Source organism: Nannobrachium achirus (assembly GCF_963921795.1).
Source record: "Nannobrachium achirus genome assembly, chromosome: 6".
Classification (NCBI taxonomy): Eukaryota; Metazoa; Chordata; class Actinopteri; order Myctophiformes; family Myctophidae; genus Nannobrachium; species Nannobrachium achirus.
The window spans coordinates 20331334-20343964 of NC_137815.1; the positions used below are offsets into that span (position 1 = coordinate 20331334).

General features: G+C 40.5%; 2 protein-coding genes across 8 annotated transcripts; one reads left to right on the forward strand and one right to left on the reverse strand.

The window, feature by feature from the left end:
* The first annotated feature begins 721 nt into the window (after window positions 1-721).
* Window positions 722-11019, forward strand: atf1 (activating transcription factor 1). 7 transcript variants are annotated; one of them, XM_080729145.1, is made up of 9 exons: window positions 1083-1219; window positions 1885-1988; window positions 3565-3693; window positions 4629-4726; window positions 6353-6486; window positions 7507-7683; window positions 7939-8089; window positions 9099-9132; window positions 10115-10257. In XM_080729145.1, the coding sequence occupies exons 2-9, from the start codon at window positions 1890-1892 to the stop codon at window positions 10127-10129; spliced, it is 837 nt and encodes a 278-aa protein (XP_080585271.1). In that variant the 5' UTR covers window positions 1083-1219; window positions 1885-1889; the 3' UTR covers window positions 10130-10257. The 7 variants fall into 7 exon arrangements, with proteins under 7 accessions (XP_080585267.1, XP_080585272.1, XP_080585271.1 ...); XM_080729141.1 differs by lacking the exons at window positions 1083-1219; window positions 10115-10257 and adding an exon at window positions 722-882 and having other exon boundaries at window positions 8573-9216; XM_080729143.1 differs by lacking the exon at window positions 9099-9132 and having other exon boundaries at window positions 10115-11019.
* A 144-nt stretch (window positions 11020-11163) lies between these two features.
* LOC308287840 (thiol S-methyltransferase TMT1A-like) lies at window positions 11164-12406 on the reverse strand. The gene is made up of 2 exons (XM_080729147.1): window positions 12044-12406; window positions 11164-11616 (listed from the first exon to the last, which is right to left on the reverse strand). The coding sequence occupies exons 1-2, from the start codon at window positions 12389-12391 to the stop codon at window positions 11380-11382; spliced, it is 585 nt and encodes a 194-aa protein (XP_080585273.1). The 5' UTR covers window positions 12392-12406; the 3' UTR covers window positions 11164-11379.
* Between the last annotated feature and the right edge of the window lie 225 nt (window positions 12407-12631).

The window sequence follows — 12631 nt, forward strand, 5'->3', positions numbered from 1 at the left end:
AGTTCAATAATATTTGTTTGTATTTGTCGCATTCCTTATAGACAAAAGTTTGATTCTAGAAAATGTACCCTTAGTGTCCACATCTGGAATCAATGGGGGAACATTGTACTGAGATTTTTGTTTTAGGATTAGGAATAAAACAAAAAACTAAAATATATTATTGAACTCAAGTCTCCATGGCGTGAGTAATCAATAGAAAAAAGGTCATTTTGGTGGTGAACTACTCCTTTAAGTTTGATTAATGATACCACATCAAAATAAAACATTGCCAACATATTTTTTTAAGTTCAACGTTTGAATAAATATAGAATTATGTGCAGGATGTAATTTGCATACAGACTTGAGGGGACTTAATTTGACCAAATGTTTTTAAATTATTTTATTTTAAAGAAAAAGAATCCCCTGTGCCAATCGTGCCAATGTTAAGTTGCCTCCCCCACCTTGCTCTATGCTGCTGCGTACTACCGCGCGCGAAAACAACCGATCTGCAAGCTCACAGCGCGTCAGATTGCAGCGCGCTGTGAACTTGTAGATCGGCAAGTATTTTCTCCCTCCGCGGTGGGGGGAAAAAAAGCCTGGTGAATGACGCGAGCTTAGCGCCTATCAGGTTTCACCGAACAACCTCTCCACCAATCACAAAACCCCAAAGGAAAGAATTACGTCATGCTTTCTTTGCTAGTCGGCACCGCCCTTTTCCTTTTCGGAAAAAAAGAAAAAAACAGCGCAGCTATATTTTTTATGGCTGCCGTTTCTGTGTTTTTAGCTGTTAGCTTGTGGCTATTTGCTAACCACCCGTTTTCTACGGTTCCACACTCTTGCGGACACACGGCCGTCGCTTAACGTCCAGGCTGCGAGCACGAGCGACCGCAAGGCGTTTTAAAGGTAACATTTCTGCTCACTTGAACGGTGTAATAACGTGACCGTTGTGTGTTGACGGTCCTGCTCTGCCCGCTTTTAATGGCGGGCGGCTGCCGCCTCGTCGAGCTACACCCAAGTTGCCTTCGTAAAACGACGAGTAGCTTCGACGCGGCGAGCTGCTCGTCGTTTTACGAAGGCAAACTGGGGTGTAGTTTAGCTGCTAATGGCTCCGTGTAGCGCTGACGTCTATTGACGCGGGTACTTGCGTGCTTAGTGACACTGTTACACTAAAATTCGAGACAAAAGCTCATCCTCCTATCCTATGAGCCTGCATACTTTACCCGACGTCGCCTGGTGCCAGGTGGCAAACCAATTTTTATGTTGTTTTGAAACCGTTGAAAGATGTGTTAGGTGTTTAGCTTAGCTGCCTGTTGTTACTGTTATGAGGTTGGTTAACCTAGCAGACAGGCGTTAGCTTAGTGTTCAAACTAGAAGCTACGCCGTTAAAAAACTCGGCGGTTGTGCTTTTAAAGAAAGGAAAGACAATTTGGGGAGTGCAGACAGTGATATATCATATATGCGAGGGGGAAATACATATTTGACAGCCTGTATAGTGCCTTTTGAATGACTGCTATCTATCAGTATGATAATTATTGTTATTAGAGAATCCAAGCCAAGGCGCTATTAGATTAGATCATGTCTTTGCCGTAGACGGCTCTCTGCTAAGGGAGTTGAACCAAAGAGGAAGTAACTTATCCAGTTACTTTTAACCAGGTTATTTGATTAATAAGACAAATGTTTCACATAATCTAACCTGTCGTTGCCTGGTGTTGTTGGATCTAAAGCCTAGTAGTAACGGGTTTAAATGAGGTCCAGTCAGCTGTTGTGAGATAAGTCCACCACTGCACAAACAGCAGCGGAAAGTAACATTCTAATCTAGATTCTACACGCAGGCGCCCCTAGTTTGTATCTGTCCTAAAGTGGGGGTTATTGCGACATTATTACCACTGATTTATGTGTCCCTAGTGACGATGGAAGAAATGCAGCAGGCCATCAATGGCACTGAGTCACAGGTCTTCACCGTACCCACCACCATAACAGCCTCTCACCTCACACAGATAGCCCAGCAGGTATAAGACAAAACGTGTATTCATATACCATTTCAGAAGCAGTGAAAGCGAGGTGTGTGTGTGTGTGTGTGTGTGTGTGTGTGTGTGTGTGTGTGTGTGTGAGCGTGAGAGATTGATTCACAATATATCGGCTACCAGTATTCATATTGAGTATTACAGTTCTCTCAAAATTACATACCAAATTCATCATTCTATTCTATTGTGTTATTCATTCTCATCATACACATACAGTGCCAAGAACATATTTAAATGTGATGGTGATTTGATTTGCAGTTTAATGTAGCCATATTCATGGCAGAGGGGAGGTGGGGGTGGAATGCTGCGTCATGAAGCTCAGTGATTAAAAACGAATAAATACTAATATTAAAAAATGTGTTAATGAGTAGCTCATCAGTGAAAATGAGGAAGGAAGGCACTGGTGCTAGCTCGAACACTTTTTTTATTAACAGGATGCAGGCATGTAACTTGACGTTTCGATGTCAATACTTCATCAGGTCATGACCTTCTTCATACTTACCAGTCCCACTCCTGAGATGCACCGTATCAGCCTGAATTTGGCTAGAGGAGCTGTGGAACCCTCTTTGTACCTAGCTCATCAGTCTTTGTGAATAAAGTTAGAGATTGAAAGCCGCTGTATCCCAACTACCATCTCAGCTGGCGAGTGGCAACATGGCAGGCTTTATGGCTAAAGTGTGCTGTCTTTGTAGCATCCTGTGTTTACAGCGTTCTGGGATGCGCTTGCTTATCGCTCGGGCACAGCTCAAGGCCAACCTTGGTATATCAAGTGATTTAACACAAATGTATTGTAACAACAATTTATGGATATCAAGCACTCCTCAACCCTCCTGGGTTAAAAATACATGTGGTATGTTGCGCTCGCTTAATACATATATCCGTGTGGGAACTCAGAATATACAGAATTGAAGTCCTGCACACACAACATGTTTTTCAGTACACGGCTGTACGAAACCGAATGCCCTGTACTGAAATGGTTTGGTACGAATATGTGTATCACACCTCTAGTATAAGGCAATGTCTCAAACATTCTTGTCTGAGTGCAACGTTTTAAACAATATTATTGATTACTCTGAAACAAATTTGTTAAAATTAATATCATTGATTTAGTGGAAATATGCTTTTTTGCTTTGCAATTTGCATACAAACGATAATGAAAGTTGTTTGATCTTTATTATCTTCATAGGTACTTAGAACTGAACTGAGTATTATATTTTACAGATGGGGAATAAATGTAAAGCACAAAACAAATTAATTATTGAAGGAAAGGAGAACTTGTAAATGGCAACTGTTCATATTGTTCTTGAAACTGTAAATGTTCCTGGGAGTAATATTAATACACACTCCCAGATGGTCTTAATTTAAACACAAATATTTCCACCCATTTTTAGAATTAAACGTCATAATCCCGCCTCCTTAACTATACATTTCATCATATCTCATTTCCTTCTACAACATTCTACTAGCCGTTTGAGTAGCTAAGTAAACAATTTCAAGTCAAGTTAAAAAAACAAACAAAAAGAAAAACGTTGAATTTCAATTTGTGTCTGTATATTTGTAGATGTCACTGGGCGGTTCTCCTGTGACAGTGGTGCAGCTTCCAGGAGGTCAGTTTCAGCTTCAGGCAGGTGTGATCCAGTCTGCCCAGTCCTCGGTCATCCAGTCCCCACAGGTGCAGAGTGCCGTACAGGTGAGACCAACGAACCTCCACTCGGACATTGATTTGATCCCGTTGGCCCAACATTCCCACAGCTGAGCCTTAAAACAGTAAAAGATCTCTAAAAGTGTGATCCCACCCTAATAGTGTTGATTTTGTTTTAGTTTTGAATAGAATTCTGTTTAGTTTTAGTCATCTGACATTTTTTACTCTTAGTTTTAAGTTGACTAAATATCATAAGATTTTAGTCAACTAAATCTACAGGTGAGTTAGACTAAAATGAATTTGTGGCAGGCCGTGATGGCATCGAAATGGAAAGATTTGCACATGCTGCATGCCGAAAATAGCTTATCTACAAACTCGTCGTAAGCTTGTAGATCAGATATTTTCGGTCTGTGACAGCCACGCACACCCATGATGACTTGTTTTAGTTCTACTGGATCTCTTCTCCACTATTCCCTCCCTAACAATTTAGTCTAGTTTTTATTAGTTGACGAATATTGTCGATATGTATGTAGTTTTAGTCATCATAGCTTAGTTTTTATTTCGTTTTCGTTAGTGAAAAAAGGTAGTTGGCGAACATTGTCCGTCATAAATTAATCAAAATCAACACCGCGCCCTAAGATAGAATATCGCTGGTCAGCGTTGGTGGGGCGAAGCAAACATAGCCTCAGTTGGAGGGAAGCTGGAGCGAAGATACAGAGGCGATACAGAGGCTTCTTTCGCACCACCTCGTTCGCACCGCTCGATGCAACGCCGCGCCAAGCCGCATCTTTGCGTTGACTTTGTATGTAATCACGCTGCTCTAATAAATATTGAATCTTTAGGTGGGAACGCACCTTGAGTGTATAAATGTAACCAAATGCCATTTGTTGACATTACACTCAGATTTACAAATGGGTGAATGAACACTGGGGATTGTATTATGTAATAATAATATTTACATTGTGAATGTGTCTTTCATGCAGAGCCAAGGTTCAGACAGTGACGATTCACAGGACTCCACAGACAGTGGGTCAGCAGCCCAAAAGACACGAGAAATACTGGCCAGACGACCCTCCTACAGGTACAGTATATCCTTAAAACCAGTGAATAAGTAAATACTTTGAAGCTTAAGATTCATCTTGTCTATTAGAGTAAAACCAGTAATACTTGTAAATGGGGAATAAATTATAACAAATCAACATGAACATACTGTATAACAGGGTTCCCCAATTAGTTTTCCCCAAGGGCCAAATCATGTCTAAGGTACCAAGCCGAGCCACAACATTGCAGGGGCCGACGGTGGTGTTCCCGCTACTCCAGTGACAGTTCAGATATCGTCATTGTCGGGTGAAAATCTTGTATGTCCAAAACCGTTCGTTTTGCATTTATCATTTTAAAAATGATTGAAACTAGTGAAAACAGCCGATCTACAAGCACACAACGCCTCGCACCGCGAGGCGTTGTGTGCTTGTAGATCTGCTGTTTTCACTACTTTTGTGCGACGGCCTTGTTTGATGAATCAGAGCTTTACTTTGCGAAAGAACATACACATTTTGAGATACAGGTTTTCCACCCGACAATGACGATATACCAGACAGTAGCCCCTGTGGCCCGCGGGCCGCCTATTGGGGAACCCTGCTGTATAATAATACATGACGAATCTGATTCATCGGTTAACTATGATTCAGGGATAATGTCAGAAGACAGTTAACAGTGTACCTTGAAGTCACAGAAAAGAGCTTAATAGCAGACTGTTTAGCTTAATTTCTACTCTGTCCAAATCTACAAGCTAACAAAGGGCTGCAATGCGATAGGTTGTTGTAGATCTGTTCTTTTTGGCAACGTGACACTGTCATACTATAACATTTATAGTAAATGAAGCTACAATTCCCTGTTGTGTTAAGTGAATGGGACATTGACTTATAGACGGGTCTCTTGTTTACAAACATTACTGGGTGCATGCATTCAGGGGGCAAAACCACTACGACTGAAACGTGATAGGCTGAGACTAATCAGCTTTGTGTGATTAGAGTCAGCTAGAGTAGCAAGCTGCAGTGCATTATGTGACCTCAAGTGTGTCTCAAACTAGAAGGATTCATTCCAATATAGAGCTTCACAGTAAGTTTCCAGAAGTAAAAATCCCATCCCCTTTCCTCTGTAGAGGATTTCATTATCTGCTATAAGGTTGTAACAGCATAGCAGAGTTTTAGCTGGGAAAGGTATCCATGGATTCCTCGCTGCCTGCATCTTCCAAACTTAAGATTTGTTAGCTTGCTCTGCTGAGTAAATTGAGTCTGTGTTGTTTGTTTACAAAACCCATCAGTGTGAGACAAGCTGAATGAGAGGAGGTCCTAATTATTTTGACAGTAACCTAGTAACTTGTAAAGGTTTAGATCAGTAACTCTTCCTCAGCAGTCTGCAAAGCTTCAGTGAACGATAATAAATACTACCTGTAATAACTTTAGAACCGTACAATCGACCCATTCCTCATGGTACATTTGGATCGATCCAGAGGTCTGTACATCCATGTAGTCAAAATTGATTACCGATTCATATCGCTTGATCTTTAAACCTACCTACAGTGTGTATATATACTGTATACACACAATAGTTTCAACAATGCCAACATACAGCACATGCTCACAATAATGTTTACATTCGATTTTTCATTAGATGTAACCCTGCTTTTTTACTATTTATCATGCAGGAAGATCCTTAACGAACTCTCGGGGGAAGAAGTGACGTCGAACAGTGAAGGCAATGATGGCATTGCCACCACCACCATGACTATGACCATGCCCACCACCACGCAAATCTACCAGACCAGCAGCGGCCAGTATAGTAAGAGCCTCTCCTTTCTCACACTGTCTGCTAGCACACGACATGCGGTTTGTCTCTGAACAGTGTTTGCCTGTGTGGCCCCAAATATGAAGATGACTGATGTCATCATCACCATATCATCACTCAACCCACCCTATGTTTAGGTTGGGTTTTAGGGTGTGGCACTGAAAGGAGTTAGCTGTCAAATACCCAGTCTATGATGTCAGTACTGTGACATCAGGCATCTCTGTTATTTGGGGAAAGTTACATTTAAAAATAAAATCACTGCAGGTTAAAGCTTAATTCCACAAAATAGATGGTCTGAAACCAAACTTAAGTACATTTGTAATAATAAAACAGGATAATAAATCCAGCTATTAACTTGTTTGTAGCATGGACAGGTAAAAGAAACATTATGGCTGAATCTGAACCTATCAAATGTATCAGCAGTCATTTCAGATCAGAGAGAATATTTCTTTCCACTGTTAGCAAAGTTTTAGTCCTGTTGCTTTAACTGAGTGAGACAGCGTTGCCTGCAAATTTTATCTGAGACCTTGCAGATGTACAAGCAAACCACATGTCACATCAACTTGCATATTAGTTTGTTTGTTTTTTGACACGCAACTCCGTACTATGAACTGTATCCTCCCCACACAACCTGTGTTGTGATGTACGTAGCCAACACGCAATCGTGCATGTGATTCAATTGCATTCAAAAACATGATTAGACAATTAATATGTTATATTAGTCTTGTGTGCACCGGTGATTTGATTGATTTTGAACCTGCCGGTTTCCTGGTATCCTTTTTTTTCTTCATCATTATCCTTTTCTTTCACTCTTTCAAGTCACAACACCAAAATGAAAAAAGGAAGCTGACCTTGAGGTTTCAACTATAACCGCATGTGTCCATGACTTCATGTCCTGTGTGTGTGTGTGTGTGTGTGTGTGTGTGTACTTTTCTTACACTCCCAGCAAGAGCACTACTGTGTGTTCTCACCACAGATCTTTATTTTTTTTATGACCTTCCACATCCGTTCTAGTTACCATAGCCCCTAATGGCACCATCCAGTTGGCCAATCCAGGGGGTGAGGGCCTTCAGGGTCTTCAGGCTCTCATGACAAACTCTGCTGCCCAGCAAGGCCCTACCATCCTGCAGTATGCTCAGACGTCTGATGGACAACAGATACTTGTGCCTAGTAACCAGGTGGTTGTACAAGGTGAGGCATCAGGTGATACTAAACACACACACACACACACACACACACACACACACACACACACACACACACACACACACACACACACACACACACACACACACACACACTGGCATCAGAGCTACAAATGTGCATAAGCATGTCATTTTTGGTGTGGCGTCACATCCTAGCTCTCCCATGCACACCGATTGAGGGGTCTTTCAAACTTTGCTGTAGTTGCCCTCACGCTCATGCCCAGACTGTCACCGCCCTTAGGTACAGGGGGAGAGATGCAAACATACCAAATCCGCACGTCCACCGCCAGCTCCATGCCTCAGACCGTAGTCATGACCTCTCCGGTCGGAATCCCTCAGGGAAAGAGCGATGACCCCACAATGAAGAGGGAAATCAGGCTGGCAAAAAACAGGTATGAAAAATGGATGACAGCTGAGGACCCTTCTCTCCCTCACATACTGTATATTGTGAGAAGATGGAGGTTACATACAGAGATATCGGTACTACAGAGAAGGGCTGCCTGTTGTGTATCACTTAATAAGTTTTACATTCATTATTTTTGTCCAACCTTTTCAGTTTGTGTACCATTGGACCTTTGTGTAACACATAAATCCAACCACCCTATGGTGGAATAAGAGTTCTAATGCAGTTTCTTGAACCCCTGACAGCATAGTAACAAGAATAGAACTACTGTATACAATAGCAGGTCTATATTCTGATGTTTTCAAATAGGGCCCTATATCTCAGTTATGGTAACAGAACATTCAGCATTCAACAAAGTAATTCCAAGTAGTTTTGCAAAGCTTTAACAGGGACCCACTCCCTACAGTTAACACTTTTTTCATATTTGTTTTGATAGTGTACTGATTCCCGGACTTGATTTTTCTTTTCCCAGAGAGGCAGCCCGTGAATGTCGTCGGAAGAAAAAGGATTATGTTAAATGTCTGGAAAACCGTGTGGCTGTTCTAGAAAACCAGAACAAGACCCTGATCGAAGAGCTCAAAACGTTAAAGGACCTTTACTGTGTTAAAACAGGATAGCCTAGTTGAGGAGAGTTGAAGACTTGCTATGGCAGCCGCAAGTCTTTCCTGGTTGCTGCCATCAGTTATGTTAATAGATTCTGCACTCAGCAAGACAACAATTTGTCTTTCCAAATAGTTTGCAATGCTCTAACAGAGAGCCACTCCCTTCTAATCTACAGTTAACAATTTGTTAATATTTGTTTGATGCACTGTGTATTAAGCCCAGTCCACACCAATGATTCGCAACGCAACTAGTTGCAACTGCAACTACTTGCAACCATCATCCCCAAATGGCATCTGTAAGCCAAATTTCTTGCAACTGGTTGTGACTAGTTGCATTGGTGTGGAACTGACCTTTAGTGTACTGATTCCCAGATTTGATTTTTTTTGTTTTCCCAGAGAGGCGGCCCGTGAATGTCGTGTGAAGAAAAAGGTTTATATTAAATGTCTGGAAAACCGTGTGGCTGTTCTAGAAAACCAGAACAAGACCCTGATCGAAGAGCTCAAAACGTTAAAGGACCTTTACTGTGTTAAAACAGGATAGCCTAGTTGAGGAGAGTTGAAGACTTGCTATGGCAACCGCAAGTCTTTCCTGGTTGCTGCCATCAGTTATGTTAACACTTATGTTGCTATGATTTTTTCTCTTCAATGTCTCGCATTGCCATGGTTACCATAGACTTCCATGTAATTGTGCAATTGTGTAAAAAGTGCACGCCCATGCCTAGATGATGCACCACGTGTGTAGATGCTGTTCACAGCTTTCAAACAAAAAAATCCGCTTGGAAATCCGTTCAGGCATTCATGATTTATCAGCCATTATGTTTTCTTCAGATGTAAACAAACATGGCTGCCATGTTTGAAAGAATGGGTTGGTATGGGGGTTAAACATGCAATTTCGCGATCGCGATCATGCCTAATACATTTGTGGAGGTCCAAAAAAAAAATTTGAAAAAAAAAAAAATAGATTTTTTTTTTTTTTTTTTTTTTTCAAACACGTCCCAAACTCGGGAAACTCGGGGTTGGCACAGCACTAGTACCAATACAAACTCGGGAAACTCGGGGTTGGCACCATATGTGTTAATAGATTCTGCACTCAGCAAGACAACAATTTGTCTTTCCAAATAGTTTGCAATGCTCCAACAGAGAGCCATACTCCCTTCTAATCTACAGTTAACAATTTGTTAATATTTGTTTGATCCATCCATCCATCCATTTGTTTGATGCACTGTGTATTAAGCCCAGTCCACACCAATGATTCGCAACGCAACTAGTTGCAACTGCAACTACTTGCAACCATCATCCCCAAATGGCATCTGTAAGCCAAATGTCTTGCAACTGGTTGTGACTAGTTGCATTGGTGTGGAACTGACCTTTAGTGTACTGATTCCCAGATTTGATTTTTTTTGTTTTCCCAGAGAGGCGGCCCGTGAATGTCGTGTGAAGAAAAAGGAATATGTTAAATGTCTGGAAAACCGCGTGGGTGTTCTAGAAAACCAGAACAAGACCCTGATCGAAGAGCTCAAAACGTTAAAGGACCTTTACTGTGTTAAAACAGAATAGGCTAGTTGAAGAGAGGCGAAGACTTGCTATGGCAACGGCACAGCTCTGCCATCTGGACATTGTAGGGTTATCTGGGAACACGTTTCATTTCAGATGTGGCTGAGATCCTAAAGGTTTTTTTTTATTTTATTATTATTATAATTGTTAATAAAAAACGACTTTATGTCATTGAAACATAACCCATTTTAAACTACAAAAAGAAAACAAATGTATTTTTTCGCTCAATGTTTTTTCATGCTAGTAGAATTGGTAATGCTATCATCCTATGTTTATATTTGTGTATATTTTGAGTACACAGAAAGATTGAATTGTGAGTTTTTATTGATATTGAATTTCTAATTGTTCTTGTTTTTGCTTGTTAGAACTGGCCTGTTTTCTTTACTTTGTGTTGGCTTTTAGGAATCATTTTTCTTCTTTAAACATCATGTGCAGACGTCTGATTGTAAGATTACTGCAAAGAAGTGATTCCTTTTTCGTATGTGAACCAGCAATTCCCAACTCCCTTATTCCCCTATAAGGAAATGTTACAATTGTCATTCCTTATTTTTGTGCAACGGGATAAAAAGGGTATTAGATTGATGTCATTGTGTATGGCTAATTTGGCTGTTACTTGGCTGTTACTCAGACAATCAGGGAAAAAAGCACAATGTCCAGGTAATATTTATTTTGTACATCTTTTGGGAAGGGATGGGGCTGAAGAGCAAACAAAGAGTAACACATGTTCCTGATTCTGTAACTAAATAAATATATTTTTAATCTATTTTACTTTAGTTTCTTTAGATAACCTACAAAGGTCTCAACACCAAACTGTCTGGAAAGCAGGCTGTGACTGTTTTGGCTTCCTGTGGGTGAAATCCTACATCAAAAGCTAATTAGAATTACTAATCTGATGGAGGCAATAGTGATTAACCGAAACATTAATTTCCCACAAAATACGTTTTTAAAAAAAATGTATTTATTAATTAGGATACTTTTTGTATAGCTTTGTTTAATGGTAAACTGTACATCTAATTCACAGAGCCTTGGTATTCCCCATCCCCAATAGTGTTAAGTGAAAAGGAAAATGAAGGCAACCTGTCAAACTTTACAGTGCCTGTTGCTAACATTGATGTTTACAAGTTCACTTAATGGCATATCCCATGATGTGTGGCTTTATAGTGATAGTGACCCCTGGGGCCTCAAAGTGCCTGAGGTGAAGTTCTGAAAAACAAGCCGTCTCCAGGTCCTTCCATGTCGTTCTGGTTACAGTACATCCATCCCCAAGATAGTACCATATGGGCTGGAGAGCATGCTGGAAGAAGTAAGTCCAAGAGGATGGTTCTGAAACCACATGCTCCATAAAGTAGAAGGCTCCGCCCTATAGGGTGGAACAGGTTATTCAATTTGATTGTTGTGGCTTAGGTTACAGTAAATTAATACATAATATACAGATCCCTCTAAGAAAATTTGAATATTGTGTTTTAAAAGAAAAAGAGCAGATGCCATATCACCCCAAATCATCACTGACTGCTGAAACTTCACACTGTACTGAAGAAGGTTGACATTTCTGTATTATAAATCTTTGTTTTGAGTGTTCTCCTGCAATGTTGTAATATTTTGAGATATGGATTTTAGATTTGCATTGGCTGTATGCCCTAAAAATTAAAACACAAGGTTTTGAATATGAAAGTTTCAATTTTTTTGAATTATTTTACAGAAGAGAATGAACACAATATCCTATTTTTTTTTAGATGGATCTGTAGTGTAGATACACATTCTAGACTGAGCTCTGATACCCATCTCACCGTTTTGAGAATGCGTCTCGCCTCCTCAAGCACTCGTTTCACGTTGCTGACTGAACACAGGACCAAAGTGCAGACAACAACGTCAACAGACTCATCCATTACTTCCTTCATGTCTTCTCCAGACAGGACCAGAAACCGCTCATAAGTCAAGTGCTTACTTGCTTCCATGCTCATTTGAAGGTACCTCTCAAAATGCGGGTTAGGGTCAGTGCATATCACCGTACAGCCACCTGGATAGAACTTGAAATTTGCTCCGCTACCACAGCCAATCTCAAGAAGGCGAAGTGTACCGCCAGGTCCGGTAAATTTATATAGATTTCGGAAAAGATCCCTCTTCATTTCATGCATTTTATCATTGTATGTAAATGTTATATTATAGGCCAATAATGGAAACAAACGTTTGTAAAAAACATACAATCCCAGGATGTCCATTATCTGAAAAGGCAAAGATATCACCAAACAAATTGTTCTGCAAAAATACAAGAGACACGACATTTTCCTTATTTATCTGAGCCAATCTCGCTGTGCAGTCATAGTTATTGTGCAGTCTTCTTTACTGTCTGAAATGGAGGTTAAATCCGTTAAGCT